Source organism: Leptonotus elevatus, chromosome 1 (assembly GCF_054856555.1).
Source record: "Leptonotus elevatus isolate MCC_2025b chromosome 1, RoL_Lele_1.0, whole genome shotgun sequence".
NCBI classification, from domain to species: Eukaryota; Metazoa; Chordata; class Actinopteri; order Syngnathiformes; family Syngnathidae; genus Leptonotus; species Leptonotus elevatus.
In genome coordinates this window covers 1,391,628-1,412,136 of record NC_141239.1, presented here as the reverse complement: position 1 = coordinate 1,412,136, position 20,509 = coordinate 1,391,628, and the positions used below count along the sequence as shown (strand labels likewise).

Below are 20,509 nucleotides of genomic sequence, written 5' to 3'. Positions count from 1 at the left end.
GCGACTGTGACGGTGCGACTTCCATCCAGGGTTCACCTCTTATCAGTTATATGGGCCAGCAGCTCGTAGGGCATCATGTGACATCATCATCGGGTGCAAGAGCAACTCCGCTTAAAGCCACTCCTTAGTGTGTCGATGCCGAATCGCTAACTAATCAAATTCCAATTGAAAACGTAGTGCACACAGACGGAGTACTTTGTAATAATAGTCACCTTTATTGTTTAATATTAAGATATTATAATATTTTGAACAGTGAGCTTCATGTACACTTTCACTTTGTTGGAAATCATTCAGTAAAAATATTTGTTTTGGTCTAACTTAAAATCGCTGAATTAAATCTGCGGTGTTATTTAATTCAGTCGACCGCTGATGAAGATGTGCATCGACAGGAAGTGGATGTTTTGCACGAGTCACCTGAACTCCGCGCTCGCTGATCACAGTCCGCACCCCCCCATTAAGAACCTTCTTATCAGGGTCCAACGGTCCATACGGGGAGTGCTGCGCCGGGCCACTCGCAGGAAACGCGATTGCTGCCTTGCTCCAGGTTAGGGGGCGCGAACGTACGTAGAAGCTTTTCCCACAAAACGCGTACCTGGAGAATCCTTGGCTGTTGTGAGGGTCTAGTTGGTCTTCTTGTTGCCGTCGCTCGGTCCTTTGGCAACGGGTTTCATGAAATAAGCGGGACGGTTGTGGCAGTGCAGCGCCAGCAGGGCGGGCACGACCGCAAGCAGAACATTGAAGGTGAGAACGGTCCACAATTTGTCTGCTGGGATTCGGTATGTGAAGGGGGTGCGCGAGTGCAGAGATGCCCCGATGTGACACCACTGGGCCTGCACGCGGGAGGGAGGGAGGGAGGGAGGGAGGGAGAGAAGGAGAAAGGGGGAGAGAAAGAGTTGGAGAGAAAAGGGGCAAAAGAGGTGAAAAGAAAAGGAGGACAGACAAAGAAAAAGAGATAGAGAAAAGGAGAGAGGGGACAGAGAGGAAGAAAGAGGGCGAGAGAAGGGAGAGAAAGAGATAGCAAGAGCGAGAGAAGGAAAAATGGAGAGAGTTAGAGAGAGAGACAGACAGCAAGGGTGAGCAGGAGAGAAAAGAAAAGAGGGAGGGAGAGGAGAATGGGACAGAAGGAGAAAGAAAGGGAGAGAGAGAGAGAGAGAGACAGAGTTGGAGAGAAAGGGGCAAGAGGAGAAAAAAAAGGAGGACAGACAAAGAAAAAGAGAAATACAGAGTGAGGGAGAGAGAGAGAGGACAGAGGGGAAGAATGAGGGAGAGAGAGAGAGAGAGTAAAGGAGACAAAGGAAGAGAGAGCAAGAGCGACAGAGAAGGAGAAATGGAGAGAGAGAGAGAGAGAGAAACAGACAGAGCAGGAGAGAAAGGAAAAGAGGGAGGGAGGGAGAGGAGAAAGAAAGGGAGAGAGAGAGAGAGACAGAGTTGGAGAGAAAGGGGCAAGAGGAGAGAAAAGGAGGAAAGACAAAGAAAAAGAGATAGAGAAAAGGAGAGAGGGGACAGAGAGGAAGAAAGAGGGCGAGAGAAGGGAGAGAAAGAGATAGCAAGAGCGAGAGAAGGAAAAATGGAGAGAGTTAGAGAGAGAGACAGACAGCAAGGGTGAGCAGGAGAGGAGAGAAAATAAAAGAGGGAGGGAGGGAGAGGAGAATGGGACAGAAGGAGAAAGAAAGGGAGAGAGAGAGAGAGACAGAGTTGGAGAGAAAGGGGCAAGAGGAGAAAAAAAAGGAGGACAGACAAAGAAAAAGAGAAATACAGAGTGAGGGAGAGAGAGAGAGAGGACAGAGGGGAAGAAGAGGGAGAGAGAGGGGAGAGAAAGAGAGAGAGTAAAGGAGACAAAGGAAGAGATAGCAAGAGCGACAGAGAAGGAGAAATGAGAGAGAGAGAGAGAGAGAAACAGACAGAGAGCAGGAGAGAAAGGAAAAGAGGGAGGGAGGGAGAGGAGAAAGAAAGGGAGAGAGAGAGAGAGACAGAGTTGGAGAGAAAGGGGCAAGAGGAGAGAAAAGGAGGAAAGACAAAGAAAAAGAGATAGAGAAAAGGAGAGAGGGGACAGAGAGGAAGAAAGAGGGCGAGAGAAGGGAGAGAAAGAGATAGCAAGAGCGAGAGAAGGAAAAATGGAGAGAGTTAGAGAGAGAGACAGACAGCAAGGGTGAGCAGGAGAGGAGAGAAAAGAAAAGAGGGAGGGAGGGAGAGGAGAATGGGACAGAAGGAGAAAGAAAGGGAGAGAGAGAGACAGAGACAGAGTTGGAGAGAAAGGGGCAAGAGGAGAAAAAAAAGGAGGACAGACAAAGAAAAAGAGAAATACAAAGAAAAAGAGAAATACAGAGTGAGGGAGAGAGAGAGAGGACAGAGGGGAAGAATGAGGGAGAGAGAGGGGAGAGAAAGAGTACAAGAGACAGAGAGAGAAAAGGAGACAAAGGAAGAGATAGCAAGAGCGACAGAGAAGGAGAAATGGAGAGAGAGAGAGAAACAGACAGAGAGCAGGAGAGAAAGGAAAAGAGGGAGGGAGGGAGAGGAGAAAGAAAGGGAGAGAGAGAGAGACAGAGTTGGAGAGAAAGGGGCAAGAGGAGAAAAAAGGAGGGCAGACAAAGAAAAAGAGAAATACAGAGTGAGGGAGAGAGAGAGAGAGGACAGAGGGGAAGAAGAGGGAGAGAGAGGGGAGAGAAAGAGAGAGAGTAAAGGAGACAAAGGAAGAGATAGCAAGAGCGACAGAGAAGGAGAAATGGAGAGAGAGAGAGAGAAACAGACAGAGCAGGAGAGAAAGGAAAAGAGGGAGGGAGGGAGAGAAAGAGAAACAAAGGGAAAGAGTAAGCGAGCGAGAACAAATGGAGAGTTAGAGAGAGAGAGAGAAAGGAAAAGAAGGAGGAAAAGAGAGAAGAAATGAAGAGAGAGAGAGGAAAAGAGGGAGAAAAAAGGGGAGAGAGAGAGTGAAGAGAGAGATAGAGAGATGGTTGAGTTCTAAAAATGAAATCTGGGGAATTTCCTCATCCCACATTTCAAACCATGACGAGTCGACTTTACCTGGGCGGTGGCGCCAGCAAAAAACAGAGTCCAGTCCAGCATCCAGCTGCAGCCTGGTCTCATCAGACCATAGATGAGGACTGTCATCAGGGGCACCGCGTAGAACAAATAGACCAGCATCTACAGGAAAGCGCAAATAAGAGATCTTTGATCAAACCTTCTGCAGAACAAAAAAAAAAAAAGAGGCTTAAAAATGTGTAAAGTGAATAAAATGAAGGAGAGAATAGGTCGGATTTTCAAAGTCAATCATATCAATTTGACACACCAGAGAAAAGTGTTGCTAACTGCCCTGTCAAATTAGAATGATTTAATAAAAAAATATTTTTTTTAAAAGGCCAAGTACTGTAATAGCAAAAGTAATGAGGCGTCAAAATCATTCATCGAGCGGTTGTCGCCGCTTAATGTATGAAACCAGCCACCTTTGAAAAACGAATGCTACTTTAGCTAGCATCTTTCTTATGCCTACGCATCCTTACATGTTTGAGGCACAAAAAAAACATCCGCTTAAAAATACCCCCAACCAAGGTCGCGCGACGACAGGCGCTAGCCAACGGCTAGCTGAAGTGCTAACACGCTTCCTCCGGGTCTCCTTTTGTCCGGCAGACGGACAATGGGCTTATTCGCCGCGTCAATTCCTCGCTTGGGAATTTAAATGACGACAACGAGCTGTTCTGTAAATTGTAACATCCAGAGAAGATTTTTTTTCTAAGACGTAGGAATAGTCAGCTAGCTAGTGTTAGAGTAGACAATATTAAGTATTGTACTCTTTGCGTGTTCAATTAACTGAATGGTGAGATTCTGGTGAAGAAGTCCCTTTGCAAAGGTATCAAAAGCTTTTGATGACAACAATTGAACTCACTCAAACAGTGGTCTGTTCAGATTGTGTGTCCTCCACTCCGGCACATCATTATTTATTGAAAAGTGGGTGAATACGAAAAGTCTCCTCCCATCAGCCCACAGTACATTTGTTTACAACTCAGTGAATACAAGAAAATCCCCCCTTCTGTTCCCATCAGCAAGTTCCCATAGGTATAAATTAGATTAGAGAAAAATAATAATAATCAGCCTGTGCCTCCCTTCCGACCGGCTGAGACCGGTCCTAGACTAAACTCCCTTTAAGATAGCAAATGTAAAAACCCGTTGCCCTTCTCCTCTCATGAAAGTAACACAGATAAGAATACAATTCTATTCATTGAGCCATACTGAGTTAACTAAATCCAAAACGGCTAAAATATAAATTGAAACTGAAAAACAATGTTAATAACTTAACAGTGCCTAGCAATGCTGGGATAAAAATTCAAACAATTTCATAAGAATAAAAAAAAATCTTCAACTAAAAGCATGAAACAATGTCCCGCTAAAAATTGGATGCCGCTTACAAACTGTAGGTCGGCGCTTTAGCTAGCTAGCTAACTGCACTAAAACAGTTGGTCTTCAGTTTGCTTCACCGCTCAGCTTTCTTCTCTTATTTATTAACCCACTGAAAATTATCAACATATTCAATTTTTTTCCCCTCCTTTTGACTCACCATGACTCTGGGGAAGCCCACAGGATCTTTCAGGTACGGCTCAAACTGATAAATGTATTTGAAGCAGAAATCGAGAGGACAATCCAGCACCACCTGAAGAACCAGCAGGAGATAAAAAAAAAAAATTACGCATTTTGCAGGGATTATTTGTATATATATATTTTTTTTACGCGTTCTACTCACAAAGCCTCTAAAAACAGAGACGGCCACGCCTCCCAGCAGCAACACTGCGAGCTGCAGGTCAAGAGGACGAGATAGCAGACCTTGCTTTTGCTCGGCCGTGATCTAGAATAGACAACAAAAACATTTTCAGAAATGGAGAATTATATATAGAAAATATGTAGTATGTTAGAGTAGAATATATTTGTATTGTACTCTTTGCGTGTTCAATTAACTGAATGGTGAGATTCTGGTGAAGAAGTCCCTTTGCAAAGGTATTATAATTATCAGAAGCTTCTGATCACACAAAATGAAGACACTCAAGCCGTGTTCCGTTCAGATTGTGTGTCCCTCCTCCCCTCGCACATCATTATTTATTGAAAAGTGGGTGAATACGAAAAGTCTCCTCTCCCCTCCCATCAGCACAGGAAGGCATCAAGTTCCCATGAGTACAAAATCAGATTAGACTTGAACAATAATACATCAGCCTGTCCTTGGACTCTCTTCAACCGGACACAGACTGGTACAAACTCTACTCCCTCCAGATAATATAGAAAAGAAACTTGTTACCCTTCTCCCAGGCAAAAGAGAACAAAGGACTATAGATTGGCTTAACATGAATTAACTGTTGTCTTATATTTATATCTTTATAACTAATATCCAAAACGGTTATAATATAAATTGAAACTGAAAAACAATGTTAATAATCCAACAAGTACTTATGTTACTTATGTTTTGTTGTTGTGTTAACTTGTAACGCGTTTCCCAAACTGTTGATTTTGTGGCAGTGTTATTTGGTAACAATACCACTTGAGGCGAAGTCAATTTGAAGGGTGTTTTCTGCGTCCCCCTTTTCTTTACCTTGTCTGCCGTAACGATGGGCATCACTCTGGGCCTGTTGAAAAGGATCAAAGCTGCCCAGAAAGGTGCTAAAAAGAAGGGAATATTTCGCCAAAACGCCGGATGGATGTTCGATCCATGTTTACCTAGAAATAAAAAAAATAAAAATAAAAAGCCAAACGTATAAAAAGTCCATGTCATTCATATTCCCGATTTATTGAGCACTCACCTACAAACACACCCGGGATGTGAACAAGTTGATGCGTGACGGAGGATCCCGCCCAAAGCAGTGCCAGGCTGCGGTAGCACTTCCTGCAAGGACCAAAACAACATCGAACCTTCTAATAAAATAAATAATACCGGGGGGGGGGGGGGGGGGGAATGTCATGTTTGTGACTGAGCCTCCGTTTACCCTGCGAACATGCGGTGGATGATGATCAGGAAGAAGATCAAGTGAACGACGCCTTCCCAGTATGACATCATCACAGCATGGGCCGTACTCAGATGAGGTTCGCCCTGGAAAGACGGCAAAAGACGGTGTTGTGGCTTTAGATTTCTAATGATGCAGGAAAAAAATTATTGGGAGGGAAGGACATGAAATGTTACCATCTTGAGGTAGAAGCCCATGAAGCCCGAGATGAAGCCATCCTGCTCCAGTGCGCTCGTCAGGCCCACCAGACAAGTAAAGGAAAACTCTGCAAACACTGGACACGCAACAAAAGTCGTTTATGTTTTGATACAAAATAAAAAAATCTCGTCTGCACTTTCATTTAGCAGTAAATGCCACGTTTGGTCCCTACCATAAAATAAAGGATCCACTGTCTTTTTATGTGGGACAGTTAGGAGGAGGAGGAGCAGAAGGAGGCATCCCAGGACGGCCACTCCGACTACCAGGATGGGTAGAGGCCTGAAGGATGACGTGATGGATCAGGGGAAGAACAAATATTACGCCACGGGGGGGGGGGGGGAGGAGTGAGTGAGTGAGTGAGTGAGTGAGTGAGTGAGAGTGAGTGTGAGAGAGAGAGAGTGTGAGAGAGAGAGAGAGAGAGTGTGAGAGAGAGAGAGTGTGAGAGGGAGAGAGAGAGAGAGTGTGAGAGTGAGTGTGAGAGAGAGTGAGGGTGAGTGTGAGGGTGAGAGAGAGAGAGTGTGAGTGTGAGTGTGAGTGTGAGTGTGAGTGTGAGTGTGAGAGAGAGAGTGAGTGTGAGAGAGAGAGAGAGAGAGAGAGTGTGAGTGTGAGAGAGAGAGAGAGTGTGAGTGTGAGAGAGAGAGTGAGTGTGAGTGTGAGTGTGAGAGAGAGAGTGTGTGTGTGTGTGAGTGTGAGAGAGAGTGTGAGTGTGAGTGTGAGAGAGAGAGAGTGTGAGTGTGAGAGAGAGAGAGATAGTGTGAGTGAGAGAGAGAGAGTGATAGAGTGAGAGAGAGAGAGAGTGTGTGAGTGTGAGAGAGAGAGAGTGTGTGAGTGTGTGAGTGTGTGAGTGTGTGAGTGAGTGAGTGAGTGAGTGAGTGAGTGAGTGAGTGAGTGAGTGAGTGAGTGAGTGAGTGAGTGAGAGAGAGAGAGAGAGAGAGAGAGAGAGAGAGAGAGAGAGAGAGAGAGAGAGAGAGAGAGAGAGAGAGAGAGAGAGAGAGAGAGAGAGAGAGAGAGAGAGAGAGAGAGAGAGAGAGAGAGAGAGAGAGAGAGAGAGAGAGAGAGAGAGAGAGAGAGAGAGAGAGACAAATCCCATCTGCGCCACTGTCGTGGGATTTTAAGTCCCTAGGCAGATTAGCTTGGCATGGCAACACATGGAGGCTGAAATGTGATTGGACAAAAATAAAAAATAAAAATCTAACGCCCACAACAAGGTGTTGGGAATAAATGATTACAAAATGGAGCAAATACTGGCATTTAGGTTGTAAATAGAGGTCAGTGCTTTTCGTTAAATGAGGCTATCAAAGTATTGCGCAAGCTCATCAACGAAACGGCCTCGCTGCAAGCCAAACTTGAGTGAAACCATCGCATTCACTTACTCGTGGAGTGCAGGGACGTTGTTCATCGTGTACAAAACTGCAGGAGCCAGCAGGGAGAGGCCCAACACGCACATTTCCACCGGAAGTCTCATGGTCCAAAATCAGCTGTTGTTCTTTGGCGGCAGGAGCGAGTCCAGAAAACAAATAACGTCGGACACCACGTGTGCCCGGGTGTCCTCTTCGGTTGTGCGGCTGAGCCTTGAGCGAGGTCGCCTTTTGATCAGTGACCAATCAACGCCAACACGTCCCCACCTTCCCCAGCAGGTGTCAAAGTCCAGCTCTGACAAGAGGCGGAGGCTGAAAATGAATGACGTGTAATATGCGGCAGCGTTGGACGGCGCGTAATGACAGCTTCCTGTATTTCTCGTAGGGTTATGAGGGTTTTTTTTCTCTCACAAATCTTTACTTTATAAAGTGGCAAATTTGCGATTTTTTTTTCTCTGAATATTATCCCCGCCCTCTACATTTTAACAATAACAAAATTAAATAAATATTCAAAATTGTTGTAACCTGAGTTACTTCTTCACACACACGACGTTCACGTGACGTCACATCTGCGGACAGAAAGGCGGGAAATTCGAACCCGAATCCAGTCTGAAAACTTGGGACAGATATTTCTTCTTCCGTAGTCTTTCTCTATGAATAGTAGGATTTGGTTGCTACAATGCTGAACTTTGACCTATAATTATTTAAAATATGCATATATTGTTATTACCAAATAACAACAAAAAAGGATTTGATACAGCTTACTGGTTACTATAGTTATTTTATTTTACTTTTTTTTTTTTTTTTTTTTGGAATACTGAGGTACTTAAAAAAAAAAGATGCATATCACTGGAGAGTTATTTTTGCGACAAACCTGCAGGCCACTAAAGTGGTCACAACTTTGGTGACATCTGATGTAGTGCATTTTGAATATTGTTGACACCTGTACTGAGAAACAGTATAAATAATTTCAAATGTTGTCTAAATTGAAAAAGATAAATAAATACAAAATACTGAAAATAATGCATCCGTCACTCTGATGTAATCGCGTTGAACGATGCCGATGTTGAGTAAATCCTTCGGCCTTTCCAAAAATAAGCTCACTGCCGCTGACTCGTGCAGTTTTTACATGCAAGCAGGTTAAAAATGGATTCACGAGAGCAGACGGGACAACTTGCACTGTTAAGTCGTTTACTAGAAAGAAAGAAAAAAAAGCTTCGTTTGACCGGAACATGAGTGACGATGGAAATGACAGCGCCGCACCAGGAAATTGCATTCATGTTTTTTTTTTTTTGTTTTTTTCCGTCATCGGGGGTGCGATATCGAGTGATTAAGAATAGGGGGCCGATGACAAGGCGTAATCACGAGAGCTTTTGTTCTCATTGTGTGTAAATGAAGTCGACCATATAAAGCGAACGAAGACAACAAAAGCATTTACTTAAAGCATCACTACAGAGACTGATTGAAAAACAAAACCAGATGACATCATCAAAGGACTTAAAGGGAGGTGACGTCAGGGCTCAAAGGGCATTTGAAGGTCATGCCACGGGGGGGGGGGGGGGGTGTTCTCTTTCCTCCCGATGACGCTGGCCTTCCTCGGAGGAGGAGGAGGGGCAGGATGGAAGGCGGCAGCCTGGCGACGCCCCTTCTTTCTTTCACCTGGTCACTCTCCATCTGATGATCGCTCGCACCCAGTCGCTTTTCTTCTTCTACTGTCTTGCTCACAATCCGCCGGTTTGGGGCCAAGAATCCAGTCTGAGCGGGAGACGAGTGGAGAAAATGATCAGTTGCTTACGAGTGTGTTTTTGTTGACCATTCAATCATGATTTGCCGTCTAACTGACGTGTGACTTTTAGTCAGGCTAAGTCTTTTATTTTTGACACTTTAGTTGAGTTCCCGTTATAACGACACATATCAAAAATACATTTCCAAGTCAAGCACACTGCCTGAATATCAACCTGATCAATCAATTTCACTTTCTGTTTCAGAAATTGATAGATCAAATCAAATGTGAATATTTAATGCCACTAAAAATATATTCTTTTTTATTTGGAACCACTGAAAGCAGTCTATAAAGTTGATTAAAAATAAAGGTCTTATGATTAGGATGAATCCATCCATCCATTAATCTGTCCATCTGTCTGTCTGTCTGTCTTCCTTCCATCCATCCATGCAGCTACCCATTCATTCACCCGTTCATCCATCTGTCCGTCTATCCGTCCATCACCTACCCCATTCATTCATTCATCAATCCGTCCATCCGTCTGTCTGTCTGTCTGTTTTCCATCCATCCATTCATCCATCCATCCATGCATCTGTCTGTCTTCTTTCCATCCATCCATCCATCCATCCATCCAATCATCCATCAGTCTGTCTGTCTGTCGTCCTTCCTTCCTTCTTTCCATCCATCCATCCATCCATCTATCCATCAGTCTGTCTGTCTTTATTCCATCCATCCATCCATCCATCCATTCATTCATCCATCCATTAATCCATCCATTCATCCATCCATTAATCTGTCCATCTGTCTGTCTGTCTGTCTGTCTGTCTTCCTTCCATCCATCCATGCAGCTACCCATTCATTCACCCGTTCATCCATCCGTTGGTCTATCCGTCCATCACCTACCCCATTCATTCATTCATCAATCCGTCCATCCGTCTGTCTGTCTGTTCTCCTTCCATTCATCCATTATCCATCCATCCATCATCCATCCATCCATCTGTCTGTCTGTCTGTTTTCCATCCATCCATCCAATCATCCATCAGTCTGTCTATCTGTTATCCTTCCTTCCTTCCTTCCATCCATCTATCCATCAGTCTGTCTGTCTTCCATCCATCCATCCATCCATTCATCCATCCATCCATCCATCCATCAGTCTGTCTGTCTGTCTGTCTGTCTTCATTCCATCCATCCATCCATTAATCCATCCATCCATCCATTCATCCATCCATTAATCTGTCCGTCTGTCTGTCTTTATTCCATCCATCCATCCATCCTGTAGACGACTTGATTACCACTGAGGTCATCATTGATGTAAAACACACTTTTTTTTTTATGACGATGAGGAAAGATTGTTGTTGGGAGAGGTGACTTCTGCGAACCAAATTAGGAAAAGATAAAATCAACCCACGTGGTGAAAACTTGATAAGGGACAGTTCTGGGTCCAAACACTGGTTCTGAGACAACACACCAAAGAGGTGACAGGAAGTGATGGACAGGCCCTTCCTGCCCCGGGTTTACCTGCAAAGTCATGCATGAGATCTTTTATCAGGTGGCCCACGATGGCATACGTGGCCACCAGAACCAAGACCGCCCCAACGAGGACGAAGACAACATTGCGCGGCAGACTTATGGCGTCTCTTGCCGGGGGGGCGTAGTCCAAGAAAGAGGCCCCCTGCTCACCGTCCTCTTCTTCATCCCTCGCTGCAGACATCCGACGGACCTGCCGCTTTTCAGACCACCGCTGTGGGAAATGCCACAGCGAAGATCCCCCGCGTGGCGTTCAGGGACACGCTTTTCAACAAGTGGATGATCTCTTGAGAGAAAAAAAGTCCCTTCAGACAACGGTGACTGCTTTTACTTTATTGGCAAAAGTGGATGCTTGGGAGATGGCGAGATGAAAGGACGGGAAAGACGGGAACTTTGAAGGAACGAACTTCAACACAACGAAGAGACTGGACGCCGTAAGCGCGCCAATTCGTCTAATCTTTTAGTCTAGACCAGAGGTGGGCATCGAGGGCCGGAGTCCTGCAGGTTTTGCATGTTGTCCTTTCTCCAACACAGCTGATATATGATCAGCTCATCAGCAAGCTCTGCATAAGCCTGATAACGATCCTGTTGATTGGAATCAGCTTGCGTTGGAAGTGAGAAACCCCCAAAACCTGCAGGAATGCGGCCCTCGAGGACCGAGTGTGCCCACCTCTGGTCTAGACTCAAAATCCTACTTCTGGAGACTTTCCACTGCGGGCCCAATATTGGGAACGTGGAGCCAAGAAGGGGGGGGGGGGGGGGAGGTAAATATAGGACACAGTTAATAGGATTGACAGCGCCACCGAGCAATATCAGCATTCCATCTGTGGCGGGATTACAAAATGCGAGCGCGGGGGAGGCGGACGGGCGATACGGCAAAGAGGCTTACGACCGCCCCGCATGCGTACAGCAGCGTGATGAGACATACGTTAAAAAGAAACACCTCACTGGCTTTCAAACGGACATACTTTTTTTATTTTTTATTTAAAAAAAAAATAATAATAATAATAATTAAACAAAAAAAAAAAAAAAAACGGACATACTTAAAATCCACTGGATATCTGCTGTTATTATAATAAAACCCTGTGATTTTTCAAAGGTCCAAATAACCAGCTCAAGATGGAAACATGACATCATCACTCCTCATTAACATCAAACACATTTATTTATTTATTTATTTATTTATTCAGTCGTTGAGTTGAGTTAACACTGCGCGGCACAGTGGCGAAGTGGTTTGTACGTCTGCCTCACAATTTTTGAGCTTCTGGATTCAAATCCCATTTAGATCTCGGATGTTCTTCCTGTGCTCGCTCGCTACTTTGGCTTCCGCCCACACTCGCACGTTTCGCGTCATTGATGACGACCCTAAATTGTCTTCAGGTGTGAACGCGAGGCGAGGCGAACGCTTTATTTTCGATTTGATTGCAATTGGCTGGCAACCACACGGCCGAACCCCGCCTCTCGCGTGAGCCAATTAGAGATAAGCGGTAGATATACAATGGATGGATGAATGAGTTAAAACGTGCAAAGAAACATTTATGATAACAATGTATAACTATGAACTGCAATCTGATACAAATGGCAGCGATATTAAGGAGTACATTGTTTTTTATGTATTTGTACTTTCAGCCATTTTGTATCGCGCTTGTCCTCATTGGTGTCAATGATGCGCTAAAGCAAGAGAATAATAGTTTTGGATTTTTCATTTTCGCTAGTTATTTCATTTAGACTTCTTTTTTTTATTTATTAAATTCGTTTTAGAGCAAGTTTGTGAGTTGCTTATTAGTTTTTTTTTTATGTATGGGGTGCTGAGTGTGAGATTACAAAAAAGTCACTAATTATTGAACAGCAATACCAAAATAAATATAATAACATGAACCCCCAAACGCTGTATTTGATGTAATTATAGTTTATTATTAATTTTTCATATTAGCTCGCACGTGAAAATGTTTTTTCAATTTTAGTTTGCGATATTTCGTTGCTGTTTTTTTAATTCACTTCTTAACTCGCATTCACACCTTTGAACCAGATCTCCCGAGTTCGATGTGCTAACACAGTATTTTATACTATATATGCTGATGATAAATGATATAATGATAAAAAAAAAAAAAAGATCTAAAATATAGTATAAATGAATATTCCTCACCTGGAAATCAAGATGTGTTGCCTTTTCCAATATTTTTCTTCTTCTAGATGAGAGGGTGTCAGGTGAACCTGAAAAGGACCACAAAAGAAAGTCAAAGTGACCCCCAACCCCTTCAATGTCACAAGCGGCACAAACGCACCATCGTCGCTTCTCTCTACAAGTGTAAACAAAAAGCTATGACGGGCTGAAGTCCTCCGGATGTCCCCCACTAGGGCTGCGTCTTGTCCTCTGTCCGCGGCATGTTAATTTGGACAAAGCGAGAGATGACAAACTTCCATTCCAGGATGATGACGGCAACGTTTGCCAGGAGGATGAACCAGGAGACCGGGTGCAAGCCGCAGAAGAATTCGTGACTCATGTTGAGCGAGATGGAAAAAAGCCTTGTCGTCTCAAAAAGGTCTGGCCGCTCTCTCAAGGTGCTCCTCCTTTTTGTAATCCTTCTTTAGGATCTTGCTCACATGTCATCGACACACGGCTCCATTTAACACGGTCAGCGGATTAGAAGGTTGGTCGTGTACAGTATATTTTTTATTAGGGGTGTCAGGCCATTCGTTTTTTTTTTTTTTAACCTTAATTAATCACATGACTTCATTAGTTAACTCACAATTAATCACAAATGTTATATGTGTTCTAAATGTACAATAATAAAAAAAAGTCTTGTGAACATAAAAGTGGAAAAATATGTTCAACTAATAGAAATATGGCTGCATATTTTAGTCACAGATAGTCATTTCATAACAATTCATTAAATCTAGTTAAAATGAAAAAGACATACTGTACTGTAAAAAAAACTCCAGTGTGATATAGATTTGTGTTGAGGTTATTTTTCTGCCACTAGATGGCATAATTGCATTTGTAAGATGGTGGCAGCTATTCTGCTGCGTTACGACTGGAATTCCCCCAGTTCAGGATTTCCGAGGGGCGGTTATTAATTGCATGTTTAGAAAATTAGCGGCGTTAAAGGAATTTTAAATGAACTCAAAATTAATGCACTAATTTTGATACCCCTAATTAAAAAAAAAAAATGTTGGAAATCTCGCATGATCAATTCAATATTTTTTAGATATTTGGATACTGTTGATCTGTCCCCATATCATCCGTTATTCAACTAATAGAAATATGGCTGCATATTTTAGTCACAGATAGTCATTTCATAACAATTCATAAAATCTAGTTAAAATGAAAAAGGTGTACTGTACTGTAAAAAAAACTCCAGTGTGATATTGATTTGTGTTGAGGTTATTATTCTGCCACTAGATGGCATAATTGCATTTGTAAGATGGTGGCAGCTCATTTTTCTTTTCATATTAAGAGCTATCTAACCTTTAACAGGAAGTAACAGGAGAAATTCTGCACATTTTTTAAAATCGTCAATTACAACTTGACCCCAGTCTCCACAAATAGATGCATTATTATTAGATTTATTATTCTGCTGCGTTACGACTGGAATTCCCCCAGTACAGGCTTTCCAAGGGGGCGGTCATTAATTGCATGTTTAGAAAATTAGCGGAATTTTAAATTAACTCAAAATTAATGCACTAATTAAAAAAAAATTTGGGGGAAACCTCGCATGATCAATTCAATATTTTTTTTAGATATTTGGATACTGTTGATCTGTCCCCATATCGTCCGTTATTATTTACGCATGAATTAATCAATAACAATTCATAACAAATCTAATAACTGTCACTTGAATCTCCACCTCTTCCTCATTCTGTGGGAGCCACGTCACAATATGTCACCTCCAGATTGAAAATCTGGACCATTAAGTGCGAAAATCACTTTTACACACATTTGTAGTATTACGTACCTGCTCCACCGACTCCCTTGCACTTCTGCTCACTTATAAAACAGAACTATTCTCCAGAAAAGAAAAAAGCTAAAAGTCTCCAAAGAAAAAAAAAAATCTCTAAAAGCTGACTACAACTATTTTGTTTTCATGCCGGACCCCTCAGGCGGGGGTGACCACCTTCTTGGGCTTGTCCTCCGGCTCCATCATCCACTTGAAATAGACGTCGCCCAAGAGGAAGGCCCAGTAGATGACGGTGAGAGACGTGTTCACGGTCATGATGCCGATGATGAGAGGATGCAGCATGACGGAAAGATACACGCGAAAGTCAGCACACTGCAGAAAATGTGTGTGTGTTGGTATTGTGAGGGTACCAAAAGCTTGACTTGTCTTGTCTCTTCCTACTCCAGTCCTCTCCCACTCTCACTGGCCATTAAGTTTCTACTGCAACACGAGTGTAATCCGCTTCAGCCGCTTTGTTGCAGAAAGATAAGTTGCATTAGATGACAGCCTGCTTTGGAAATGTTTATGCAAAAAGATGTTGCGTAATACATTTGCATCCTCGATGCCAAAGGAAAAAAAATAAAAAAAATCAAACGTGGTGGACTGAATAAAGATAATATTTTCTGGACAACTTTATATCTTGCTGATGTATATAATCCAGAATCCAATCAAGAATGGGAATATCCTATAGGGGGAATTGTTAATCTTATTGCAAACACGACAGATGGCTGCCTAAGGAATCGAACGAACTCACTTGACTTGTGTCAAGGTACGTTCATGTGGTGCAATCGGGACCGAGACGGTACCATGAAACTGGGACGACAGTACCCGTCAACTATTTAGACACACTTTCTCGTGCTATTGAATGAAAACGTGTCCAAACAATTGATCAGCATCACTCAATTGATAGTGTGACAAAAACTCTTTCTTTTTTTCTTTCTTTACAAAGCACACAATTATACCATTTCCGTTCATTTAAACGATTAAAATGATTTGAGTTGCCGACGTATTAAATTCGCATAAAAAAGCAAAAAAAAAGTTTGATAACCGCTAAAGTAAATGATTAGTTGAGCAACAATGTCCGCTAGGTGGCAGTGTTGGCCAAATGACTCAATTGAAACAGGGCAACGTGTGATAAAATGGCCGCAGGTGATTTAAAGTGTAACTAACTCTTGGGGCTTGTTTTTTGCGTAGCTATCGTCTAATCATGTAAGGATTTATTGATGGTTAATTGGACACTGTTTATAAAATGAAAAGGCAGGATGGAGACAGATTCATTCTTAATTTAAACTTTACTCGTCATACACGGCAGCGAGGGCGACAACACTTCCTGATCCCCTATCAGCTGACTAACACGAACCAATCAGAAGCTAGCATACTCTTTAGGTAAATGTGAATGACACATCAATTTAGATACTTGTACAAAAAAAATACCCAAAATGGATGAATATGTAAATCATAATTCTGGAAACATAAATGTCCAAGTAAATATACATTTTAACAAATGAATTTGAATGCTTGATCGTCCGGGGGCGGACCTTCGCAAAGCGAGGCGTCTTTGTCGCTGGCCAGTGACGGTACACGACGCTTCAAAGAGCGAATGCTTAACATGATATGGTTCATCGATGCTAAATCATTTACTATCTCCTTATTTGGAAACCCGACCGAAAAGTATTGGCACAAACAGTCGAGTGGTGCGCTACGTGTATTTCTCGTAAGTTTCAAATTTGCGGAAAAAAAATAAATATTTATACGTGGCCCTAATATGCCGTCGTAGAATGGTCTCAATAAAAGCAATTTAAAAAATAACAATAAATAAGGGGGGGATTTTGTGCAGTTTATTTTTTTGCCAACAGGTGGCAGTAGCTATTCAAAATGGAATAGTCTACGTTCAGTGGCTTTAAATGTTATTCACGTTAAGCGAATTTAATCATGTCTATCCTAATACTTTTGCTCACTTGAAAAGTCGGTGGCTTCAAACAAAAGGTTCTCTGTTGATTAACACATTTAGATGTAAACACAGTAAAATAAAAGCTGCAATTCAGAACTTTTTGTCCCATTTACATCTTGTGATCTGAAACCCCAAATATCTTCAGTATACAAGAAAAACAATTGAATTAACATTGTTGTTGCAATACTTTTGGAGGGGATTGTACTGTACCTGAAGGTGTCACGGTGTAAATGCCCATCTCACCTTGAGTGCCTCAAGCTGCCCTAATCTCTTCTTCTGAGCTCGGCTCAACATTCCGACAGCCGTTTGCTCAAGCGGGGAAAAAAACACGTCGCATTTGGCCTGAAGAGAGAGAGACGTGTTCTTCCAAATTGTTTCCACACCACAATGGATGTCCTCACCGGAGACTTGTGACGTTTTCGAGAGCCATGGAGGCGTCGGTGGACAGCTTAAGGGTTCGTTACAAGGAGGAAGACGGGTCGGTGTTGTTCGAGAGCTACATCCCCCCCTCCAGGGACGCCATCCACCTGCCGACCTATGTGCTCTATCTGCTCATGGCCATATTCATCGTGCTGGGGGTTCTCTACGCGATCATCGGACACCTCATCAAGGACCTCATACATGACTTTGCAGGTGTGTGCTTTTTTTTAAACTCATTCACTGCCATTGACGGCTATTGACGTCAAAAATGTATTTGAACTATTTCTATTAGTTTAACATTTTTTTCCCATTTTTGCTAACAAGAGTATGAAAGCCTAGATTTTTTTTATTGTACATTTAGAACAGATATAAAATGTGTGATTAATCATGAGTTAACTCATGAAGTCATACAATTAATTACGATTTTAATTGCCCGACGCTCCTAATTTTTTATTGTAATTAACCGCATGACTTCAATAGTTGACTCACGATTAATCATACATTTCATATCTGTTCTAAATGTACAATAAAAAAAATCTAGGTTTTCATACTCTTGTTAACAAAAGTGGGAAAAAAATGTTAAACTAATAGAAATAGTTCAAATGAATTTTTGACGTCAATGGCAGTGAATGAGTTACATTTAGAACAGATATAAAATTTGTGATTAATCGTGAGTTAACTAGTGAAGTCATGCGACTTTTTCTTTTTCTTTTTTAAAGAAAAGATTATTAAAAAACAAAAATAAAAATAATAATTATTTTTTTAATAAGAAAAGATTATTAAAAATTAGGGGCGTCAGGCGATTATTTTTTTCCGTAATTTATTGCATGACTTCACTAGTTAATTCACGATTAATCACAAATTTTATATCTGTTCTAAATGTACAATAATTTTTTTCTAGGTTTTCATACTCTTGTTAACAAAAGTGGAAAAAATTGTTAAAGTAATAGAAATAGTTCAAATGAATTTTTGACGTCTATAGCCGTCAATGGCAGTGAATGAGTTAAAAGTTATTCTCATGAAATCCCAGTCGGATGTATTTGTGTCAACGTGTTTTCCAGACTGGCTCTTGGGGGAGCAGCCCGAGGAGGTGGTGGTCAACTATTGTGAGGCCAAAGACAAATTTGTGGCCGACTGGTGTCCAGAAACCACGCCAGAGCTGCAGGAGATGGCCCGAGCGGAGGAGGACAGGATGGCCGAGAAGGATTTCATCAAGTCGCCGGCTATCTGGGTCATCTTCAAGGAGCCCCGGGGGACCAGGACTGGGCCCCGTGTGGCCTTTGGAAAGAGCACTTAAAGTGAAAGTGAACTCAGAGGACAAGCCATAATAATGACAACAAGCAAGGCATGGAATCTTCTGATGATGGTTTTGGTCATAGGGGGACATCTAGTGTTGGTTTTCCTCGGTACAGCTGATAAAAAAAAAAAATTCCTCCAAGCAATTACTACTGAAGATATAATGTGTTCATTCCTCTTCCCCAGTCCAGTGACACTAAATAGGCATCTTCTCTTGTTGTTATTTTAGCACAAACTTTATTCTTCACTTTCAACCTGACCAACATTGCTGAGCGCAAACTCCGACGCTGCCATTCACACTCTGAACCGACAACGCCCCCTGTGTCAAAAGACGGCACTGCAACACTATATTCCCCCATCATACCGTTCTTAAAGGGCCAGCATGGTATTTAATCCTACTATATTTTTTAAAGATAAATCTTGTACTGTATTGAATTTAATTTGATTGGGCAGGAGAACATTTTGAATGTGAATGAAAAGCGCCCACTAATTCTTTAATTCTTTGTTCTAAAGATGGTGCTCCGTCCCCCCCCCCCCCACTCTGTTGAATCATATTCTGCGACTCCATTCATCATTTACAGATTAGATTACTTGTTAAACGTATCAATTTAATCCCATTTCTTTTACCAACTTCAAACAGTGCCATAATCTTATTAACTTTGTCTCACTACTTTACCCCCCCCACCCCCCCCCACCCCCACCCCCGGCACTCAACACCGCTATCAGGACAGATTATGCAATCGTCAGCCTCTGTAACTTTAAACCAACAACAGCTGAGCAACACATTATCAAACACATGAATTTAAAACTATTTAATTGAGGAAAAGCATAGCACATGTAAAAGTAGGGACTGTTGCACAATGTTTTTGGCTGTGTTCGTTTTGCTTGTTTTAAAATGTTTACTTTACACTACAAAGAAATGACAGACTCATCAACAGCAAACAGAATAAGACATTAATAAATAGGGTGCCACAATATTAGGTACACTTTCACATTCCAATGAGACAAAATTATTTTCAAAATTGAACATTCTGCCTTTAAATAATCCGTTTTAGATTGGCACGAATAGAACACATTCATTTAGCACAGGGGTCTGCAACCTGCTGCTCTGTGCCTCTTTAGTCTCCCTTCCGTGGCTCCCTGCAGATCTAAAAAATAATAATAATTGTTTGTTTGTTTTTTACATATCGACGCCTTCTTAAAATAATCATCTAAGTTATTTTTTCCGATTTTTCAGGAACCACAAAAAAATTTAACCATTTGCATCATGAGGAGATGATTTGGGCACACAAAAAAATTACTCAGGCAATAATTTTAAGGGGGTGATTATATTAATTTATTTTATTTTTACATAAAATATTATTTAAATAAATTAATGGTTTAGATTTTTTTTTAAAAAGAATAATTAAATATTCCAAAAATGTCAGAGTCCAAATTTTTAAGTTGTCATAAAAAGAGAGAAAAAGTGACCATAAACGTCAAAAAGGAAGATGAAAAGGCCCAAAAGAAAACATTCAAAAAATACTAAATTTTTGTGTAAACAGATTTATATCCAAATGCATCACAAACAGTTTACAAAACTCTCATGTTATTTGTTATTTGCTCAGGCTCCTTCTGAAGAGTCCAACAGCGCCTGTTTTAACGCTACTGAAAGGCACATTTGTGCAGCGCGAGTCATGACGTCTGCTTGCCAGAAGCTGAGCTGCACTGTTTGTTTATGGACGAGGCGTGCGGCGCAAGCACAAAGCAGTTACTCTCTTCGTCGCCGGCCTAATAAGTTGTGTGTGGGAACGCTAATAAAGTCACCCATTGGGCTACGTTTATTTGTTTAGCCTCGTTTTGAAATACTGCGGCAAGCTTTTGCTTTCCACAAAAACGGTGTGAAGGGCTGGATGCAGCCCGAGGGCCTCGAGTTTGACACCTTTGACAGAAAATCCACAAAATGTATGTACTGCGTATATGGATTGTTTTAACACCACAACATCAATAAGCAGGGATATACCACCAATAAGCATTTTCCATGAAAAAGTTACCTACCAAATAAAAATATACAAATAAATAAATACATTTTTTTTTTTTATGTTTAATTTTTTTTTTTTTACACATTAGTAGAATGATTG

General features: G+C 41.8%; 2 protein-coding genes across 4 annotated transcripts; one reads left to right on the top strand and one right to left on the bottom strand.

Annotated features, from left to right (window-relative positions):
* Window positions 1–192: 192 nt before the first annotated feature.
* LOC147180272 (transmembrane 6 superfamily member 2-like) lies at window positions 193–17,198 on the bottom strand. 3 transcript variants are annotated; one of them, XM_086074764.1, is made up of 15 exons: window positions 16,917–17,198; window positions 15,094–15,193; window positions 14,741–14,932; window positions 13,070–13,158; window positions 12,931–12,998; window positions 7,550–9,289; window positions 6,349–6,455; window positions 6,155–6,252; window positions 5,961–6,064; window positions 5,778–5,860; window positions 5,570–5,694; window positions 4,733–4,834; window positions 4,550–4,642; window positions 3,022–3,141; window positions 193–830 (listed from the first exon to the last, which is right to left on the bottom strand). In XM_086074764.1, exons 6-15 carry the CDS (start codon window positions 7,639–7,641, stop codon window positions 621–623), a joined length of 1,134 nt encoding a protein of 377 aa, XP_085930890.1. In that variant the 5' UTR covers window positions 7,642–9,289; window positions 12,931–12,998; window positions 13,070–13,158; window positions 14,741–14,932; window positions 15,094–15,193; window positions 16,917–17,198; the 3' UTR covers window positions 193–620. The 3 variants fall into 3 exon arrangements, with proteins under 3 accessions (XP_085930890.1, XP_085930882.1, XP_085930874.1); XM_086074756.1 differs by lacking the exon at window positions 13,070–13,158 and having other exon boundaries at window positions 14,741–15,193; window positions 16,917–17,169; XM_086074748.1 differs by lacking the exons at window positions 14,741–14,932; window positions 15,094–15,193; window positions 16,917–17,198 and having other exon boundaries at window positions 13,070–14,720.
* LOC147180271 (uncharacterized) lies at window positions 16,942–20,407 on the top strand. Its single transcript, XM_086074778.1, has 2 exons — window positions 16,942–17,306; window positions 18,155–20,407. Exons 1-2 carry the CDS (start codon window positions 17,102–17,104, stop codon window positions 18,388–18,390), a joined length of 441 nt encoding a protein of 146 aa, XP_085930904.1. The 5' UTR covers window positions 16,942–17,101; the 3' UTR covers window positions 18,391–20,407.
* The last annotated feature ends 102 nt before the right edge of the window (window positions 20,408–20,509 follow it).